At 43.3% G+C, this 22062-nt stretch overlaps 2 protein-coding genes and 1 long non-coding RNA gene across 5 annotated transcripts in view; 2 read left to right on the top strand and 1 right to left on the bottom strand.

Annotated features, from left to right (window-relative positions):
* The window catches only part of NUDT8 (nudix hydrolase 8), a 29533-nt gene extending 25156 nt beyond the window's left edge, over positions 1 to 4377 (top strand). For all 3 annotated transcript variants that reach the window (XM_040320908.1, XM_040320907.1, XM_040320909.1), the window contains one exon: positions 4091 to 4377. In XM_040320908.1, coding sequence (XP_040176842.1) covers positions 4091 to 4312 — 222 coding nt within the window. In that variant the 3' untranslated portion in view covers positions 4313 to 4377. The remainder of the gene's footprint in view (positions 1 to 4090) is intronic.
* A 72-nt stretch (positions 4378 to 4449) lies between these two features.
* The window catches only part of NDUFV1 (NADH:ubiquinone oxidoreductase core subunit V1), a 41685-nt gene continuing 24072 nt past the window's right edge, over positions 4450 to 22062 (bottom strand). The window contains exons 7-11 of the mRNA XM_040320905.1: positions 21198 to 21410; positions 19154 to 19320; positions 18991 to 19072; positions 7980 to 8125; positions 4450 to 4646 (exon numbers count right to left, since the gene is read on the bottom strand). Of these exons, the coding sequence (XP_040176839.1) occupies positions 4563 to 4646; positions 7980 to 8125; positions 18991 to 19072; positions 19154 to 19320; positions 21198 to 21410 (692 nt within the window). The 3' untranslated portion in view covers positions 4450 to 4562. The remainder of the gene's footprint in view (positions 4647 to 7979; positions 8126 to 18990; positions 19073 to 19153; positions 19321 to 21197; positions 21411 to 22062) is intronic.
* LOC120909191 lies at positions 8573 to 16759 on the top strand. Its single transcript, XR_005741236.1, has 2 exons — positions 8573 to 8678; positions 16238 to 16759. It is a non-coding gene; the product is annotated as an uncharacterized LOC120909191 (long non-coding RNA).

The raw sequence follows: 22062 nt of genomic DNA, 5'->3' as shown, positions 1-22062 counted from the left end.
ATCATTTTTTTCAGCCGGCGATTCCCTACACAATAAGAACGATCATGGTGGCTGTTCCGCCTCTTGATCGTTCTTACGGGAGGCAAAAGGGGACGTCCCCACTCCCTTTGCCCTCCGGTGCTTCTTCCGACTCACCGATGCGATCGAAGCCAGGATCGTTTTTTTTTTTCCAGGCTTTCCAGCCTAGAGGTGAGATGTGGGGTCTTATTGACCCCATATCTCACTGTAAAGAGGACCTGTCATGCTATATTCCTATTACAAGGGATGTTTACATTCCTTGTAATAGGAATAAAAGTAATCAAAACATTTATTTTTGGGGAAAAACGTGTCAAACTAAAATAAAGTAAAATGAACAATAAAAATAAATATTTAAAGCGCCCCTGTTCCTGTTCCCGCGTGCTCATATACAGAAGCGAACGTGCACGCAAGTCCTGCCCACATATGAAAACGGTGTTCAAACCACACGTGAGTGAGGTATCGCTGCGAACGTTAGAGCGAGAGCAATCATTTTGGCCCTAGACCTCTTCTCCAACTAAAAACATGTAACCAGTAAAAACATTTAAAGCGTCACCTATGGGGATTTTTAAGTAGCGAAGTTTGGCGCCATTCCACAAGCGTGTGCAATATTGAAGGGTGACATGTTGGGTATCTATTGACTCGGCGTAACTTTATCTTTCATATTATGCAAAAACATTGGGCTAACTTTTGTGCTTTTTTTTTAAAAAAAAAAACATTAAACTGTTTTATTTCTCAAAAAAATGCGTTAGAAAAATTGCTGTGCATTTGCGCGATAAAAAGTTGCAACGACCACCATTGTATTCTCTAGGGTCTTTGCTAAAAAAGCATATATAACGTTTTGGGGTTCTATGTAATTTTCTAGCAAATAAATTATGATTTTTCCATGTAGGACAGAAATGTCAGAATTGGTCTGGGTGCTCCAGAACGCCTGATGGTGCTCCCTGCATGTTGGGCCTCTGTATGTGGCCACGCTGTGTAAAAGTCTCACACATGTGGTATCGCCATACTCGTGAGGAATAGCAGAATGTGTTTTGGGGTATGCATATGCTGTGTGTGAGAAATGACCTGCTAATATGAAAGTTTTGTGGAAAAAAAATAAAAAATAAAACTTGATTTTGCAAAGAATTGTGGGAAAAAATGACAACTTCAAAAAACTCACAATGCCTCTTTCTAAATACCTTGGAATGTCTTCTTTCCAAAAAAAGGTCATTTGGGGGGTATTTGTACTTTTCTGGCATGTTAGGGTCTCAAGAAATGAGAGAGGCTGTCAGTACATCAGATGTGATCAAATTGATAAATTTTCAGTAATTGGTACCATAGCTTGTAGACCTTATAACTTTCACCCAGACTAAATAATATCCAATTTTTTTTTTTAACCAAAGATATGTAGCAGTATACATTTTAGGCCAAATTTATGAAGAAAAATTCATTTTTTGCAAAATTTTATAATAGAAATGAAGAAAAATTCATTTTTTTACAAAATTTTTGTTCTTTTTTCATTTATAGCGAAAAAAATAAAAACCGCAGAGGTGATCAAATACCACCAAAAGAAAGCTATTTGTGGGAAAAAAAGGACAAAAATGTCATTTGGTTACAGTGTTGTATGACTGAGTTATTGTCATTCAAAATGTGAGAGCACCGAAAGCTGAAAATTGGTCTGGTTATTAAAGCGGAGGTTCACCCATAGCGAACACATTTTCCCCTTAGCTTCATGCTCGTTTTGTCTAGGGGAATCGGCTATTTGTTTTAAAATATGATCCGTACTTACCCGTTTACGAGATGCATCTTCTCCGCCGCTTCCGGGTATGGGCTGCGGGACTGGGCGTTCGTTCTTGATTGACAGTCTTCCGACGGTCGCATCCATCGTGTCACGATTTTCCGAAAGAAGCCGAACGTCGGTGCGCAGGCGCAGTATAGAGCCGCACCGACGTTCGGCTTCTTTCGGCTACGAGTGACGCGATGGATGCGACCGTCGGAAGCCTCTCGGAAGACTGTCAATCAAGAAGGAACGCCCGCTCCCGAAGACCCATACCCAGAAGCGACGGAGAAGATGCATCTCGAAAACAGGTAAGTACGGATCATATTTTAAAACAAATAGCCGATTCCCCTAGACAAAACGAGCATGAAGCTAAGGGGAAAATAGAAAAAAAAAAACGAATTGGGTGAACTCCCGCTTTAAATGGGTTTAAGTGCCCAGTTGTCAAGTGGTTAAAAGGAACATCTTCTTCAATATTCACAGTGAGATGTTTAACCACTTAAGGACCGCCTCCTGCACATATACGTCGGCAGAATGGCACGGTTGGGCACAGGTACGTCATCTTTAAGAGCCCAGCCGTGGGTCACACAAAACCCGGTCCGAAGCTCCGCACCCGCGGGACCCGATCGCCGCTGGTGTCCCTGCGATCGGTCACAGGAGCTGAAGAACGGGGAGAGGTGTGTGTAAACACACCTTCCCCGTTCTTCACAGTGGCACGGTCATTGATCGTCTGTTCCCCGATATAGGGAAAGACGATCAATGATGTCACACGTCCAGCCCCGCCCCCCCTACAGTTAGAAACACATGGAGGTCACACTTAACCACTAGGGGGCGCTGTAGGGGTTAACTCCTAAACTGCAATTCTCATTTTCACAGTAATCAATGCATTTTATAGCACTTTTTGCTGTAAAAAATGACAATGTTGACACATTTTTGGGACCATTGTCTGATGTGTCCACCATAATGTCGCAGTAAAAAAAAAAAAAAACCGCTGATCGCCGTCATCAGTAGTAAAAAAACAAAATTAATAAAAATGCCATAAAACCATCTCCTATTTTGTAAACGCTATAAATTTTGCCAAAAATAGGTAGAGGAATACGTATCGGCCTAAACTGAGGAAAATTGGGGATATTTATTATAGCAAAAAGTAAAAAAAAAATAGCATTTTTTTTCAAAATTGTCGCTCTATTTTTGTTAGGCAAAAAATAAAAACTGCAGAGGTGATCAAATACCACCAAAAGAAAGCTCTATTTGTGGGAAAAAGATGCCAATTTTGTTTGGGAGCCACGTCACACGACCGCGCAAATGTCAGTTAAAGCGACGCAGTGCCAAATCGCAAAAAGGGGCAATGTCCTTGACCTGCATAATTGTCTGGGTTTTAAGTGGTAAGAGAGAGAGACAGCAGGATCAACCACATGAATAACCTAATTCTTTACAAACTGTTTTTCCACTGGATAGAGCCCAGCATGATTTTGGGGTGGGGGTGGGGGGGGGGGGGGGGGGGGAGTGAAAATCCTTTCAAAAGCTTGCCAGAGTCCAGTCACTTGAAGCCATGTGCCTATAACCCATAGTGTATGAATAAGTATAGGTTGCCTGTGTCCTGTACAATTAAGAGAACACTTTTTCTAGTTGATCGTGGAAGGTTTAGAAACTGTCGTGATTTTATTGAGGTCAATCACAAGGAAGATTTCTCCTTACTTGCTGTCATGTTTCGGTTGGATTTCTGCTAAAATAAACCTGTGATTCGTCCTTGCACAGTAACCTTCCCCTAGCTCCAACCACCATGTTTTCTCATGGTTCTATCCTGTAATTCCAAATATAGGGAAGGTGATCATCTCCTCTTCCTCCAAATGTGCTGTTGCTTGTATTCTCAGGCTCATTGCTGTAACATGGAGTGGCAAGCATAATTTTGTGGTTTTAGGCTTATACACCACTTCATCCCAAGCCTGGACTACACATAATTTTACGGGTATACTACAAGAAGAGACTGCAAACATGCTACAGAAAATGATCAGCGAGTGCGAGACATGCTTCAGAAGACAGTCATAGGCTAGAAACGCATTACATGCGAGTGCTAGAGATCACTCCCATTACAGCCCCTTTGCAAATCAACACTTCCACAGTATTTGTGTCTCACGTCCCCAATAAAAATGACTGTGCCACATTTGATATTTCTCTCATGTTGGCACCAGGGCACTACAGGGAAAATCTAAGCAGAAGTTCAAATATTTTTGCATTTTAAGCAATTTGTGTATTTCGCCGTTCTGTTTTGGCATATGTTTTGGATTTTTCATAAGTTTTATTCTCTTTCCCTAGGTGGAGTCTCTCCTCACTCTTCCCCTTTCCCTAGCCTGTACAAGCTCTTCCCAGGGATACACCTGTTTCCGCCAGCGTGGTCGCTATGCCTATACGCTACCAGTTTTCCGCCTACCAGGACACAAGGTGTGGGGCCTCACCGCCATGATGACAGACTCTGCTCTCTCACTGCTCTTCCCTGGAAGCTATAGAAGCATCCTCAGTGGCTCTCGCTCACGATAACATATTGGAACAATACAGTACTCTTAGTTGATTGCCACAATAAAGTTATTTTTTTTTATTATAAACTCTCCAATAAGGTCTGTTTATACACAAACCTCTTCCTACTTATGGATTTACAAAAACATCAACCAGACAGGTCAGCTTAGAAAGTTCCGGTTTATTAACACGTTTCAACACAAGGGGGCAACAGCCGGCATTCTGCTCTGATAAATAAAAGCGGCTCTGGTTATTTCACAGCAGCTGTGCGCACTCAGTTGCTGGCCTGCTGTCTATTGGCTGCATGGAACCGTCTTATCCTCTCCTCCAGCTCTGGACGAAAATGACGAATCAAACCCTAAAAAAGAAAGGAATGGTTACAAAGAATAGTCAAGCCTGTAGAAGGACAGTCCACCAAAAACTAATATTTTAGTTTTTGTCTGGATGCCATTAGTCTCTCTGCCGAGTTTAGCTTTGAAGCCACAAACACGTCAAAAGATAAGCCCCCTTTAAAGTCAAAGAATTAGACAATGCACTAAAACGTAATTCTTCCTGTTAAAACAGTTGTAGTTACTAATTATAACAGTGCACTGTAAAGCCCCATACACACGGTAGGACTTTTTGACAACAAACTTAAAAATGAGCAAGTTTTCAAAAAAATCCTACCGTGTGTACGCTCCGGACGACAAACATTCGCTCTGCAAATGGACAAACTTTTCGGCAACAAAAGTCTTATGGTGCGAAGTCCTATCGTGTGTACAGAAATCCATCAGACTTTTGTCCGAAGTACAAAAACGCATGCCCAGAACCAATGTTAAAATCAACCAACCAATATCAGAAGTTGACCAAAGGGTGGCGGTAAAGAGCAGAAAAACCACATGATGTTGGGAAAGTTTTAGGAAAGTTTGCAGAAAAGTCCTGCTGTGTGTATGCTATGGGTGTGCCCGGCCAACTCCCTTCGGACAAAAATCCACGGAAAAGTTTGTTTGAAGTCCTACCGTGTGTATGAGGCTTTAGACACACAAGATCTAGTGCAATCAATTCTCAATAAAGCTAGTTAGATGTACACTCTCTCTTACTTTGCGATACAAGTCTGTGTGAGGACACTTGTTCCAAGGGGCGTGGCCATTACTCAGCTCTGCCAGAAAAGACCCCTGCAGAGTGAGTGTAGGAAGCAACATTTTTAGCCACAAATTCTAACCCACGAAGGAGATAAATTGGTTTCAGAGTTTTGTCTTGATTTCTCACTTCCTGTTCCTCAGTAAGCTGCTCTGGCTGACTAACCCCCAGCCAGATGATGAGGGCAAGCTTACTGTGGAGAAACAGAAAGTAAGAAATTCAGACAAAGAAAAAAAACATTTAGAAGGGAAATCAAAGGAAAGAGGTAAGTGAACCAACAATGCACTAGCTTAAAGGAACTTATTTAGAAAATAAACAAACTTTTACAACCCCTTTAACTCTTGCCAAAAATTCTAGTTGTGGCGAACCTAAAGCAGAACTTAACCCCTAAAAAAGGAAAATTCTGCCTCCCCTCCTTTTCAACTTTTTCTTTTGACAGGTCTCACTTCTGCCAGAGTCACCAAACTTTCTAAGCAAAGGGCCCATTTACTGTCCTTTAGACTTTCGGGGGGCCAGACTGTGGCTAGTGGGGTTAAAAAATGCCTCAGTTTTGGTGAGAGAAAATGATGCCCCAGGCTTGGTGGTCAATGGGAGTACCGAAAATTATATAGCACCTGGGGCCATTGATGTTAGTGGGAGGAAAATGTTCCCTATTTGTTGGTGTCAGTGGAAGGCATAGTGCCCCATCATTGTTGAGACTAAAGCCAAATCCACTTTGTGTGGAAGTTAATTATGTTTTTTATTTTCCTTGCATGTCCCCTTTAGATTTACAGTGACTGCATTTCCAAGTGCACTTGTAGTGCAAAGTGGATTTGCCTTTCGTAAATAACCCCCATTGTGTCAGTAATAGTGCCCTGTTGTTGCCATCAGTGGGAGGAATAGTGTGCCATTGTTTGTCGGTGGGAGGAATAGTTCTCCACTGTTGGGTGTCAGGGGAAAGAATGGTGCCTTATCATTGGTGTCAGTGGAAGGAATAGTGGCACAAGAGCTGTATAAAGGCAAGTGAAGGGCCGCGGGCCACAGTTTGGAGACCAACTGGCCTAGGCGAAGTTGGATCTGAGTGCTTTGTCTGCAAGCCCAGCTAAGGAGGCTGTATGCATCTATAGATGCATACAGTAAGCCACGCTTCTGCTCTCTCCTCACAGGAGTTTGACTGACAGCAGCAGCCTATGGCTTCCGCTGCTCTGTTTTCTCTGTGAGAGCAGCAGTTTTTCAGGCGAGACAGAGCTGGAGCGGTGACAAGAGGCAAGTGTTTAGGGTTTTTTTTTTTTTCTTATACATAAATGCAGACAATGCATTAAGGTAAAGAAAATAGACAGCAGATTCAAACAGTGTTTTTAGCTTAACAAGTAAATATATCCCAGTAAACCATTTGTTAAAATTCTTACCCAAACATGTACAAATTCTGGGACATTTATTTTTGCACTAGCACTTTAGGTTTTATTTTTTTCTTCATATTCAACTGCTAGGGGTGGACTGTCAGTCTGTTTTTTTTTTTTTTACATTTTTATTATTTTAAATACATTTTTATTTTTATTTATTGCAATTTTTTTTTTTTTTTTAAATCAGCCCTGTTGGGGATCTTTGGTGAGATATCAGGGGTCTTAACGGACCTCTGACATCTCCCCTTTAAGACAGAGAAAGGGACTAAGGACACAGATTCTCCAGTCCCTTTCGCTGCAGACTCAGCTAAAATGAATGGAGAGAAGCTCCTCTCCATTCATTAACTGAAGAATCATAAACACAGATTACGAACGATGCTCAGTTATATGAATGGACAGAGTCAGTGATTGCTGACTCTGTTCACTCGGAAAAGGTAGGAGCCGGGACTCCACACCAGGGAGAAAGCCTTGCATTACTGTGTGGAGTTACAGACAGAAGAACAGGAAGTGAGGATTTCTCAGAAGAAATAAGGACATTTAAAAGCCAAATCGAAGGATGAGGTAAGTGAAGGAGGACTGCACTAAGGTAAAGGAAGCCATTTAGGATTTTTTTTTTTTTTTTTTTACCTTTACAACCCCTTTAAAGCGGAGTTCCAGTCATATTTTTGTTTATTAAAAGTCAGCAGCTACAAAAACTGACCTGTCCCACGATCTAGCGGTGCACTCACCCACGCCGCGTTCTCCCAGTGTCCTCCCTTTGCAGCACCGGCATCTCTACTAAGGGCACTCAGCTGCAACTGCTTACGGCTTCACAGCGCATACGTGAGCGACGCTGCACTCTGACTGGTCCCAAAGTCTTCTAGGACCTGTCGTGTCCCAGATGGCTTTGGGAGGGGGAACTTCTGCTTCCAATCACCTAAGGAGACCGGAACAGAAGTGGGAGTAGGTACCTGTTAAAATCGGGTACCTGCGCCCCCCTCCTCCCCAAAATCTCAGGTTTCACAAACATGAGCTGGGGAGAAGGCCTTAAAGCAGAAGTTCCACTTTTAGGTGGAACTCCGCTTTAAATACGCAACTTCCAAAATACAAAAACACCTTTGTTGTGTTCGAAGACCTGAATACTGCCATCTCCCTCTTTTTTTCAAGAAGAAATCCAACAGAAGTTCTGCTGCACTATGAGAAATATTTACCTGCACAGGCCAAGCCGCGCCATCTCCTAAAGCACAGATTGTATGACCTTCTATTTGTTTGCTGATCTCCCACAACATGTCTATCTCTGCCTCCTGTGCGTTTCCCTGGCACATCCTCCACATCATTTTGTTCATCCAGTCAACCCCTGTAAAAGATCAAAAGAAAAAAACCTCTGTAAGAAATAAGGACAACACAGAGTCCGGCTTTGTGCAGCAACTTTCAGGGCTGAATGTGGAACATTTTTGTACTTCCAGAGGAAATGCTGGGAAAGGGCATTGGGGTTAGTTCAGCAGGTGGCCCAACAGTGTGAGGATCTATGCAGAAAGCAGAGCTTCTGTAAGAACATAATCCCGATTGTCTGCCTTTTCAATTTCTACACACATTGAATTTTAGTGCAAAAAAAACATTTCATGTGACATTGGTGCTAAAATGGGTTAATTTTGCGTTCGCTTTACATATTAGGGGTTCTTTACTGGAAGATGTGGAATTTTCTTCCACAGGCATTGGTTTCAGCGGGGAGCATCGATAGTTTTTTTTTTTTTAATTAATAGATAAGCACCTAAAGGACCACAACATACAGGGATATACAATGTATGTAATACTGACATAAAAATAACACACATAGGTGTCCGTTTAATAAACTGAGAAGTTTTTTTTCTCAGTTCAGTTCTTGGCAGTTCTCAGAGGAAGAACAAAAGGTGGAGTTTTGGTCATTTTTATCTCGGGGATGACGTGGTGTACGTGACACACGCACGTCGGAGGGAGGAACCACCCGCGCTACGGATCCGACAGCGCATCGGGAGATGGGAGGACAGAGACCCGGAGGAGGCCCAGCGACAGCGGATGTGCCGCATAGAGGGAGCCCACCGAGTGGATAGTCCACCCACCCCGCGGAGTCCACCTGCCATCACCGCTCTCCGGTAGTAGCCCGCCGCCCGTCGCACCCCGCTTACCCCCATGAGACCGCTGGTAAGGTAAGGTACGGAGGAAGAGCAGGGAAGCCCCCCCTCATGGTGTGGGGCAGTCCCCCTCTCCCTGCTGTACACAGCGACCACAGCTGATCAGCTCAGGAAACAGTGGAGTTAACCAGCAGCACGCGGCAAACCGGTAATATTTTAGCCTTCACTTGTAGTGGTGTTTTTTTTTTTTTTTTCCTGATGTTTTTTTTTCTCCTCATGCGTTTGCTGTCCTATCTTTTGCTCACCGGGGTCCCTGATATATGATATATGAACTGCACTAGGCAAGGAGAGTAACCTATGACCCACCTTCTTACAGTGGAGACATGGAAGGAGAATTGTCTTACAAATCGCATACTCAGATCCTTAAAGGTTGGCTATAAAAGCGCATGGAGGGAACTATTTAAAGGGAGCCCACGTGCAACTTGGTAATCACACTAATCTCAGAGGGACACTTATTGCCGATGATGTTCGCACTTGCTTTTCGCAATTGAATGTTTACGTATTTACAGTGGAAGCAAAGCTTTCTTGAGTTGGCTGTCCCTCACACTGTGGGCACTTACCCTGGCGGACTAGTAGAAAAGCAGTTGATTCTGCGCCTGTCTCTTTAAATCAGTAGGTACATGCTTTAACTTACTACATGTGCAATTATCTGTATTGTATCAATGCAACCAGGAGGTGACTGTCTTACATACTGCGGACACTTACCTGGGCGGACTTGTAAAAAAGCAGCAGACTCCGCTCGTGTCTCTTTAATCCAACCAGTACGTGCTCTACCTAACTATTTGTGCCCATAGTGGCTCGGAATTAATGTATCCATGAGTTGACTGTCTTACACACTGCGGTTACCTACCTTGGCGGTCTAGCAGAAAGTTACAGACTCTGCGCCTGATCCTACAAACGAGTCCGCCCACGCCTTATGTAATTTTATGCTCATCTTTTTCTATGGGAATTATTGCATCCATAAGGGGACTGTCTTACACACCGCGGATACTTAACCTGGTAGCGAACCTGAAAAGCGCTAGATCTTGCCCCTGACCCTACAAATCTTAGCTAAAAACCCAGGAAGGGACAAGCCCCAAACCTTCGGGAGTCACCAGAGGGGACGTCAGGCAATATATCCCATATCATTGGGTAAGGTGGGTTTCCTGTCCAAAATAGGATAGGACCGCATCTTACTAAATAACGACCCAACTTCACCAAGACCCCAAGCCCTCAGCCTACACACTTCGCAAACTTAGGAGGGGTGGTACCGGCAACTTGAAAGTATATAGATTTGGCGTCTAAAAAAAAAAAAAAAAGCAGGGGGCTCAATTATGTCCCGCTCCATAGGACTCCTGCCTATTGCAAGACGCAAGGCTCTCGGTAACGGCAGGATCTTTAGCAAAGCCTTAATCGCATCAGGAGTAGTCGGGCTCTTTTACCAGTGGTCGAGCAGCCAATCGGGTTGAAATTAATCATTGTACAAACGGATGAACCCCCTGACCCTTCCTTAACTTCGGATTACATCTGGGGTTAATTAATACCCCCGAAACCCCTTCAAAGTGTCCCCCTGGGCGGTTTAAAAAACCTCACTTATAAAAAAAAAAAAAAAAAAAAAGAGAGAGGAGGGGGGGAGCGCAGCTCTCCTTCCCCCCTTCAAACTGGGAAAACGCATTAGAGCGATAAAGAAACACAATATGAACAGATCAACAAGGGGCGCCGCCCCTAAAATCCCTAAAGACACTGCCACTACTAGCACAATCAGACACTACATGACGCCGGAAGGCAGTGCGAAGAGCCCAGGCTTGGTTAAAAAAACAGAAAAAACGGGGACAAATAAAAAGGGAATAGGGGGGGCGGAAACCCCGAGTGCGGATACGTCAGTCGAACTCGAACATGTAACAGGCCAAATGGAAGACCTTAGCTCGGATTCTCATATTCCCTCTAAGGGGGAAATGGACATTATGCTCAGGAGATTGGAGAATGTAATAAGACAGGAAATTAGCACTCTAAGAACGGACCTATTTCACACGTTAGAACGGGTGGAGGAAGCCGAGAAAAAGATAGGAAAACAGGATCTTGCAATTAAGGAATTAAACAACCAACATCTAATTATGAAACAAAATCAGAGGCTGTTGCAATATCGACTCGAAGATTATGAGAACCGTAACAGAAGGCAAAATTTAAGGCTTAGATCGGTTAAGGAAGTGAAGGGTGAGGAAAATTCTCAACGACTTGTTCCTCCCCCTCCTAAACAACGGGAGGGAAGGCCCCTTAAAAATAGAACGAGCACATCGACTGGGAGAGTCCAGGGAGGGAGGAAGCAAGTGGGATAGGGATATAATCGTCAGGTTCAGGCACTTCGAAGACAAAGATGAAATATGGCAGAAACTGAGAAGAAAACCCCCCTTATTATTTGAGGGGACCGAGATTCAGATCTACACAGACTTGGCCTGGGAAACCCTGTCTAGAAGAAGGCATTTAAAACCTTTACTGGAACAGATGCGGAAATCTAACATTACCTATCAATGGGGGTTCCCAGCCTGCCTGATAGGACACAAAGAAGGAGTGTCAGCTAAACTAACATTTCCGGAAGACCTGGGGGAGTTCTGTCATAAACTGGACATTCCGGTGATTGAATTACCTGGATGGGTGGAATAGCGATTAGAAAATAGTTACCCCCAGAGGGGGCCTTTAGAAACGGGCTAGAGAGACGGGAGAGGAGGGGGGACGGAGGGCGGGTGACTGGAGAGGGTAACAAGGCGGCGCGGATCTGTATCCCCACACACATAAGATCGAGCCACCGGGGAATTCCGGGGACAGCGTGTGGGAGGGGCGCAGGGGGTCGCACCTCATCCAAAAGAACCAACGGAAAAGGGGTACCGAGGATCCCTACGGTTCAGAGGCGATGTACTGGCCTAGGCAAGGGGAGGGAAGGGGGAGAGAACACTCCCCCCTCCAAAATAGGGAGGGAAACGGGATTATGGCTCCCAAGGGATCTCTTAGAATGTTCAGCATGCATAAGGAAACGATCAAGCAATAGGAAATGACAGAAGTTAAATTTTTATCCTATAACGTAAAGGGATTAAATTCAGCGGTCAAAAGACTTAAAGTTCTGGGCGAGATTGAAAAACTTAGAGCGGATGTGGTATTTATCCAAGAAACCCATTTGACCATAGACGCAAATATCAAGCTATATTCCCCGGCATATCCCACTTGGTTTTACGGCGACTCTATCTCAAAACGAGCAAGAGGTGTGGCTATCGGGTTTACAAGAGGGCTAGGATTTACGCTTGAGGCGAGGTTAACAGACCCAGAGGGGAGATTTCTATTCCTCAAAATAAAGCTAGATAACATGACATATACACTAGCAAATATATATGCTCCAAACTTACACCCAATTCAATACTTAAGCAAAATTCTGGGCAAATTGAATAATTTCGCCGAAGGACATATAATCCTGATGGGGGATCTAAACTTTGTTCTCAATCCCACGGAAGACAGTACGTTCCGTGGGAAGGTGACAAAAATAGAGCAACTACAGAGAATTAAACTTAAGTTACATGATCGTCAACTAGTAGACGTTTGGCGGATTTTCCATCCAAACGAACACGATTACACATTTTTCTCCCCCCCCCACGGAACGTACTCTAGAATAGACTACATCTTAGTGGATCACGGGTTGCTTGACTCTATCAGAGATACAGAAATTGGAATTATGACGGTGTCAGACCATGCTCCAATAACAATGAAAATCTTATTATCTACACAAAAGAAACAGCGGCCGTTATGGCGACTAGACGATAGCTTGATCCGAGACGAAGAAGGGGCAAGAAGGGTGGAGGCCGAACTGGAAAAATTCTTTCTCATTAATGACACAGTAGGGATTTCCAGTGCTATCTTGTGGGAGACGCATAAAGCATACATAAGGGGAATACTAATCGCGGTGGGAGCTAAAAAAAAAGCAGAAAGGAATAGCAAAACCATTGCCCTCGTGAAAGAGATAGAGACCCTCGAACGCAAACATAAAGAGCAAAGACTAAAAGAGACCTACCAGAACTTAACCCTGAAAAGAGAGGCACTTAAGGAAATTATGGAACAGGAAGTGAGGTATAAACTAAACTGCATCTCTAAGGAGAGGTACATATGGGGAAATAAACCAAGTAAGCTTTTAGCCAAAATGGCCCAAAAAAAGAAAACTAGGAACTACATTGAAAAAATTAAAGGGAAAAACGGGAATTTGGTGTACGCAACTGGTGAAATCGCGGATAGCTTTAAAAAATATTATGAGGACCTATACACAATAAAACAGTCTGGCTGGCAGAAAGGGGAAAGGGAAGAAGAGACCAGAGACTTTCTTGTTAAGGCGGGCCTCCCCAGATTAGATGAGACGGAAAGTTTGAACATGGATCGCCCCATAACGGAGGCTGAAATTAAAACAGCCCTAAACTCTATTTCGGGCGGTAAGAGCCTGGGCCCGGATGGGTTCTCTACCATGTATTATAAAAAATTTAGTAAGATATTGATTCCAAGGCTGTGCAAATACTTTAACGGGTTAGGATCGGAATTCGAAACCAGCAGGGAAGCTACAGCGGCCGTGATTACGATAATTTTAAAAGAGGGGAAAGACAGCTCTCTCTGTTCAGGGTACAGACCGATCTCTCTGTTAAATACAGACCTCAAGCTGTTTGCCAAAATTCTGGCGGGACGCTTGAAGGGGGTTATGCACTCATTGGTGCACCCGGACCAGGTGGGTTTTGTCCCCAACAGAGAGGGCAAAGATAATAGCCTTAGGGCAATCCTCTTGCTACAGACCATTAGGCAAAATGAGACCCCCGGTCTGCTCCTGTCAGTTGATGCTGAAAAAGCCTTTGACAGGGTAGATTGGGGGCTCATGACGGAAACCCTCACTGCAATGGGGATAGGAGGCAGGATGTCCCGTTGGATTAAAACACTTTACATCCATCCCACCGCAAAAATTAAAATAAACGGTACACTCTCGGAATCATTCGAGATGAAAAATGGGACTAGGCAGGGGTGCCCCCTGTCCCCTCTTCTTTTCATTTTGTCATTGGAGCCATTATTGTCTACTATCCGTAAGGATTCTGATATCAACGGAGTAAGAGTAGACGGGGAGGAACATAAATTATCGGCCTTTGCCGATGATATACTATTTTATGTAACCAATCCGGTCAAATCCATCCCAAAGCTCTCAAAAGTATTGAAACAGTACGGTGCCATCTCTAACTTTAAAATCAACGTTACCAAATCAGAAATTTTGAACATCAATTTAAATAAAAGAGAGATAGGATCAGTAAAGGAAGTTTGCGCATATCCTTGGACTAAAGAACTAAAGTACTTAGGTATTAAACTTGCAAATACAGCACAGAAGATGTATAAAATAAACTACGTCCCCTTATTAAACGAAATCAAGAACGAACTAAAAAAAACAGTAAACAAACCAATCTCATGGATAGGTCGCATCAATATGTTGAAGATGGTGGTAGTTCCTAAAATTCTTTATAAATTTCTATTGGTTCCAATCGCCCTCCCACAGCAGTTTCTGAGCATTCTTAACACCCTGTTGCTAAACTATGTTTGGAAAAATAGGAAGCATAGAATATCCCTTTCTATATTAAAACAGGGAAAGATGCAGGGCGGGCTGGCGGCTCCGGATATCAAAAGCTATTATAAAGCGGCGGTTCTATCTCGGGCGGTCGAATGGGCCCGGAACAGATCAGATAAAAGATGGGTACAAATTGAGAAAGCGTCAACTAGCAAATACTTGAACAATATCATATGGATCCCTGCACAATACAGAGCATTAGAGCACAAAACACAGGACATTACACGACTCACTTTAAGAATGTGGGATAGAACCCAGGCACAACTGGAGGGGAAATTTAATTCCCCCCTAATGAATTTAAAAGAAAATCCGTACTTTGCACCGGGGGAAAATAAAATTGGAGGGAACTGGATTAGGGAAGACACTGTGCACTTAGGAGATATTATTAAAAATGGTGACATAATGACCTACGGAGATTTGAAAGCCAAAACGGACTATTGGAATCTTGATAGGTGGCATTATTCCCAATTACACCACTTTGTGCAGCACCTCCCCCGCCCATTACGGACGGAGGCGGAGCTGACCCCATTGAGAGGATTTGTAAATCGAAGAATTCAAAGGGCACAATCACTAAACTTTATGGGATATTGGTTAAGATAGGGTTTCGGGGAGAAGCACCCTTCATAGAGAAATGGGAAAGACAGTTAGGAAGCACTAGAGGGACAAATTCTTTTCAGAGGATCATTCATCTAACCCACTTTTCCGCAATAGATGTTCGCACGGCCGAAGCAAATTATAAGTGCCTATCAGGGTGGTACATAACCCCAGACAAAGCCAATAAATTTAAAGCAAACCAGTCCGCTGAGTGCTGGAGGGGCTGTTTAGAAATAGGCACAATGGCCCACCTATGGTGGCTATGCCCAAAAATTCAAAACTATTGGGACACAATACTGAGCCAAATTAAGGTTATAACGGGGGAGGAGATAAAGAAAGACCCCTGGGCCGTGCTCTTTCACGGCAGTTCGGAAGGGGTAAAAAAATATAAGCAGTCGTTACTTCCCCATCTTTTAAACGCAGCCAAGAAACTTATTCCTAAAAAGTGGCAGGAGAAGGAATGCCCACACGTCTGGAATTGGATAGACGAAGTGGAGGAAACGTACAGGTTAGAAGAACTAAAGGACAGCTACCTGGAAAGGAATAGTGATTACAGGAAGAAATGGGCAAAATGGAAGGAATACAAAAAAACATGGAGTTACGCGGAGAGGGTCAGGGTTCGTTAGGAACTAGAAACGTAAAAGTGGGCGTCAATCCACTAGCACCTCCTCGTTTGCATCTTTCCAAGGTTTTATTCGGATCGCTTTTAGAGCGTTGCGAAAATATAGCTTCCTTTGCTGAACTGGCTAGGAGACATTTCAAAGGGGAACAGGATGAGATCCCTGGGAGCCATTAGGGGAGGGGGGGGGGGGGGGGTAAAAAAAATAATTTCAAGAAGCTTGGTTAATTTGTATTGGGTTCGACCAGCCTCAATGGGGGTTGGCGGGGAGGTAATTACGGTCAAGGCATTTTAGCCCCTAGGGATGGATGATATAGAAACCGAAATACTAAGGATAAAAAAAAAAAAATTTGCAGAATAAATACCACATATGATGCAAACCACAAATTGAGACGAAAGAAGCATCAAACCATGAGCTGGTCTCTAGAATTTGGTTAAAAAGCTGAGGTGGTAAAAAGAAAAAAAAAAAAAAAAAAAAAGGTGGAGTTTTTCCTCTGAAAACGTCCGAGATCTGTGTAAAAGTGGGTGGGCTGCCTGTAATCTCGTGATATATGGTGAGATTACGGTGCAGCAGAGTTCAAAAAGTGAAAAAGAGACCATTCCTACCGGATTTCCGCACACCTCCACCTTTGGAATTGCTTACCATTTCTGGGTTACTCTGCGAGTAATATAGCAACTATTTCTTCCATATATTTTGGAGCATAATACCTAGTTAACCACTAAAATCGTTTCACATTTTATTTCGAGTACAATGCATGCATCACACTCCTGATGAGTGGCGGAAGGCCATGAAACATGTAGTGTCTCCATCTAGTGATGCCCAGTCATGTGTTTTCTAATATCTTGCTAATCATGTTCTTTGCTTGTACTAATTTTATGAATTTGTATATATTATTTATGTCTGAATTGTAATTATTTGATGTCATGAATTTTACTGCCTGCCGTTAATTATGCCCTAGTGATTCACTTTCTATTATTATTAAATTTATATAATTATATCAACTTATGTTGAATTCGTGCAACTGTATTTTTACATCACGAATGCTTTGTTATTATATGGTCTTATTATGTTTTCCAATTGTACTATCATGTACTGTTCCTAGGGATCTTTGGCAATCAGTTTCCTTTCATGTGATATATCCACATCATTACACACACACCCACAGGTCTCATTTAAAGTCCCAATCCTGCCCCTTTCTGGTCTTTACACGTATATATGCAGGGATGGAGGCCTGTGGGTGTATAATTCCAGGTAGAGATAGGTCATCTAATTACATGTTTTCAGACATGCAATATATATATTACACATATATACATTACACACACGTATATACAGTGTCTATATACAAACACACGTGTGATTATATATATATATATATATATATATATATATATATATATATATATATATATATATATATATATGCCAATATGCCAATATTAGGAAGAAATAAGTCTTCTTCCTCTTATCACACCAGCTTCTCTCCCAGATTCTCCACCTCTAAGCTGGTGAATCTGGAAGGGAGATATTTCAGTGGAAGGGCTGTGAGATCTTCAGATCAGTTTATTATTTATTTGTGACAAAACAGCCATGTGCTGTGATGAGAGGTGGAGAACATGTTCTCTGCTCCTTATCTCAGTTTATTAAACTGGCAATGCTCTGAGCATTGCCAGTTTAATAAACTGAGATAAGGAGCAGAGAACATGTTCTCCACCTCTCATCACAGCACATCATGATCTCGGCTTATCACAGTTTAATAAACGTACACCATAGGCTGGACTTGTGTATTTTTTCAACCTTGCGTACTATGTATGTATGTATGTATGTATGTATGTATGTATGTATGTATGTATGTATGTATGTGTATAGTGTGATTAGTTTGCATTCGTTTTTTTGGGACAGATAAATCAGTTGGTGCCTAAAGACATAGGGGCAGATGCACAGAGAGAGTACGCCGGCGTATCTACTGATACGCCGGCGTACTTTCAAATTACCCGCATCGTATCTTTGGTTTGAATCCTCAAACCAAGATACAACGGCATCTGGGCTAGATCCGACAGGTGTACGTCCTCGTACGCCTTCGGATCTAAGATGCAATACTTCGGCGTCCGCTGGGTGGCGTTCACGTCGTTTTCCGCGTCGGGTATGCAAATTAGCTATTTCCGACAATCCACGAACGTACGCACGGCCGTCGCATTCTCTTACGTCGTCTCTAGTCGGCTTTTTCCGGCGTATAGTTAAAGCTTCTCTTTAGCGGCGTATAGTTAGATTTGCCATGTTAAAGCGGATGTGCCAGTAAAAAAAAAAAAATTAAAAGCCAGCAGCTACAAATACTGCAGCTGCTGACTTTTAATATTAGGACACTTACCTGTCCTGGAGTCCAGCGCCGTCCGCAGCAGAGGACGAGCGATCGCTCGTCTCTCTGCTGCTCCCCCCGCTGCTCTCCCCGCCATCCTTAGTGAGGGAACCAGGAAGTGAAGCGCTCCGGCTTCACTACCCGGTTCCCTACGGCGCATGCGCGAGTCGCGCTGCGCCCGCCGATTGGCTCACACGCCGTGTGCTGGGAGCCGAGTGTTCCCAGCACACAACGGGCGACAGACAGGAAGTCAGGAAAAACCCGTCTTTTGCTTGTGACGTGTGGCCGGAAGTGGGTGGAAATACCTGTCTTTAGACAGGTATCTGCACCCCCCTCCCCCTGAAAGGTGTCAAATGTGACACCGGAGGGGGGGCGGGTTCCGATCAGCGTGAGTTCCACTTTAGGGTGGAGCTCCGCTTTAAGTATGGCCGTCGTTCCCGCGTCGAAATTTGAATTATTATTTTTTTTTTCCGCAAGTCGTCCGTGAATCTGGATGGACGTAATTCACGTCTAAGTTGAAAAAAATGACGTAGTTGCGACGTCATTTAGCGCAATGCACAGCGGGAAATTTAGAAACGGAGCATGAGCAGTTCATTCGGCGCGGGGACGCGCTTCATTTAAATGAAACACGCCCCCTAATCCCGATTTGAATTCCGCCGCCAGAAATACACTACGTCGCCGTAACTTACGGCGCATAATCTTTGAGGATTCAAAAGAACGCCAGGTAAGGTACGGCGGCGTAGCGTATCTCTGATATGCTGCGCGGGTGCAGATCTATGTGGATCTGCCCCTAATACACTGATATAAAAGTGAGAACACACACACACACACACACACACACACACTGACACATGTCCCTCTAGAAGTATAGCATACCTTCCCTGCATGGTGTGCACTGACCACAGCTCTCATGCTTATAGAATTCTATAAGACGGGCAATAGCGCGAACAATGTCTGTCTGCAATGGAAGAATAGAGTCAGAGAAGGGCAGTTACAGGTCATACTAACAATGGTATAGGACTCAGACAACAGCACTCACCGATTTATCCATGACAATGAGTGCAGCTGTGCCAAGACCAGTCTGGGCCTGAACAAGAGCATCGAAGTCCATGAGGACATCATCACATACAGAGCGAGGGATGATTGGAGTGGAGGAGCCTCCAGGAATGACACCCAGCAGATTGTCCCAGCCACCAGTAACACCACCTACAAGAACAAGAGAGCTAGAAGTCACCAGAAATATCCTACGTGACCTGGGCAACAATGAGAAACGACAAGCCATCTCTGTTGGAATCACTGGGGTTCCCCTGGGTGAGCAGGGCCACGAGAATGCCTTCAGCCAGGACCACAGCTTCTTCTTAATCTAACCTGAATAAGCTTCCTTGCTTAGTATTGAATGTTTCCAGGAGACTGCAGGAGTTGCATGAATAGTTTCATCCAAAATGATCAAGGAGTTAATAGCAGCCTACAGTTTTCTACAAATGTCACCAATGTATAATGCAAGCACATATTTGTAAAGAAATAGAATACTTCTTTCTCACTGCCCGTGCCACTAAAATCCACTCTGTTGCCGAAAAATTATAGCCAGAAGTCCACTGGGAAAATGACCCAGTTCAGGGAGTGCTGTTCGCTTTGGTTCCCTGCAGTTCTCACTGGATTCCTCTGCTGATCTCCACACCACTATAGGATGTAGTAATGACATGAAGATCAGCAAAGATGAACCAAGGAGAGCTGCAGAGAACCCAGGAGATCAATATTCCTGGAAGTGTCCCTTTTCAAAGCAGACATCAAGCAAATCAGCAGATTTAAGTGGCATGGGCAGCATTAAAGGTACGAATTTTGTTTCCTCCTCACAGCTATGTGCTTGCTTTATATGTATGTGACGGAGTAGGTTATATCTTCAGAGAAACTGTGCAAGGGTATTTGAGGGTCCTTGGCCTGGCTAATCAAAGATCAGAGAGACTCAGAAAAACCTGGTTATCCTTTCCCATTTGTTTTGCAGAACACAGAATAGGTGTACAATGCTGGATTCGTGTATAAAGGCCCTGGGCATGTAGGCCAAGCCTCCCAATGCACCTAAATGCAAACTTTTAACATCTTACCAATGTAATCTCTGCAAAGAACGGTTTCCATCTGAAAAACGACACACTTTGTCCCCGATTCAGCAATTAAAGAGGAGCTCCAGGCTCATGCATAAAATGTAAGTCAACAGCTACAAATACTGTAGCTGCTGACTTTTAATATTAGGACACTTACCTGTCCAGGAATCCAGTGGTGTCTTCACCCAAACCGACTTTTTCAATTGGCTATCGGTTGTTGCCGCCAACTCCAGAAGTGGGAACCTGTCAAAACCAGGTACCCCCTTCCCCCCCAAAAGGTGCCAAATGTGGCAGTGGAGTGGAGGAGGCGGCAGATAAGCAGAGCATTCCCTTTTTGGGTGGAGCTCCGCTTTAATCTTACTGGTAAAGTAGTTCAGTTTTCTGTGTCACTTCTGTCTCTAGCCTCCTCATTGTACAATAGGTAAGTACCATCACCTCTGTCTAGTGAGAAGTCCCAGGAACCAGCAACGCTAAACCAGGATCCAACAGATTTATCTTATTGACAAGCAAGGGTGTGTATATCACAATGGCTGGGTACAATTACAAAACCTTTATTAGAAAAAACAGCAAATTTGCATCAACTACTTAAAACACAATTTAGTCTCCAGGGAGGTCTAAGATTTGATTGTGGAAGTCAGCTATTCTCTTCTTTGGATAAGTTGCCACTTTTACGGTTTTCTTAGGAGAACAAAGTTTACATGTGCAAAACTTTTAGACTCATAAAAGAAAGGATGGATCAAACCTGCAAGTCTAAGACCCATGAAGAAAGTGGGGCAGCGATTTGAATCAGCAAAATATGATGATGCTTTAATAACACAATAAATAAGGTTTCAACTCATGTATACACAGCATTTACCCAAAAGTCATTGCTTCTTCTGCACAGGTTTCCTTTTATCCATTATCCCTCAGCAATAACCAGCAATAACCCCCCCCCCCCCTCCATCTACAACGTACCTGACCACTTCAGTGTATTCAATACAGTACCTGCGTGCCTTTCTATAAGCTCCTTCAGTGGTATGGACATCTCCTCTTCCACGGTACATGGATTGTTGACGTGACCAGAGATGTTGAACAGTTTAGTTCCAGAATTTCTTTCCCGACCGAAGCTGGCAAACCAGGAGCCTCCACGTCTGCAGATGGTGGGCGCCACTGAAACGGTCTCCACATTAGCAACAGTTGTTGGACACCCAAAGACTCCTACAAGGAAGAATAAGAGACCAGACCTTTAATATCCCCCCCATCTACCACCAGGTGTCTAGATGCATTTAAAAGTAAATTTACCAGTAAAGCGTAAACATTTTAAAATAATAAACGAATAGCAGAGGAGATGGATACTGTTCCGGCTTTCTTTCATGAGTTTCATTGTGCGTCAGTCATTGAGATTTGGGGCTAGATGTGGCAAAGTTTTTATTCAGTATCCCACATCTAAGTGTCATACAACACCCTCCTAGGTTAAGAGAACCAGGCTAAGTTTATGCAGGAATCTAAATATTCACTCTTAAAAGTATAACTAAAAGGCAAAACTTTGTAGTTTTAGTAAGAATGAAGAGGGACTAGAACACTTGTCAGGTATATATTTTTTTTTTTTTTTTTTTTTTTTTTTTTTTTTTTTTCACGTCAGACTCTGCTCACATATAGCCGAGAGGCTAGCTCACGGTTCGCCCGCCCTTAGCATCTCTCTTGCGGCTTCGTATATTTTGTGTGTTTTGTTTTTTTTTTTTTTTTTTTTTTTTTTTTTTTGACATTACGAATTTAACATTTTTAAGCTGTTAAGTTAATATTTTCCCGCTTGACGAATCTGACTACATTCTTTGATAGCGTATCATAATTAGCTTATATTAATCCCTCT

This window comes from Rana temporaria, chromosome 8 (assembly GCF_905171775.1).
Source record: "Rana temporaria chromosome 8, aRanTem1.1, whole genome shotgun sequence".
NCBI classification, from domain to species: domain Eukaryota; kingdom Metazoa; phylum Chordata; class Amphibia; order Anura; family Ranidae; genus Rana; species Rana temporaria.
Note: the sequence above shows the minus strand (reverse complement) of the source record. Positions and strands in the feature narration are given on the sequence as shown.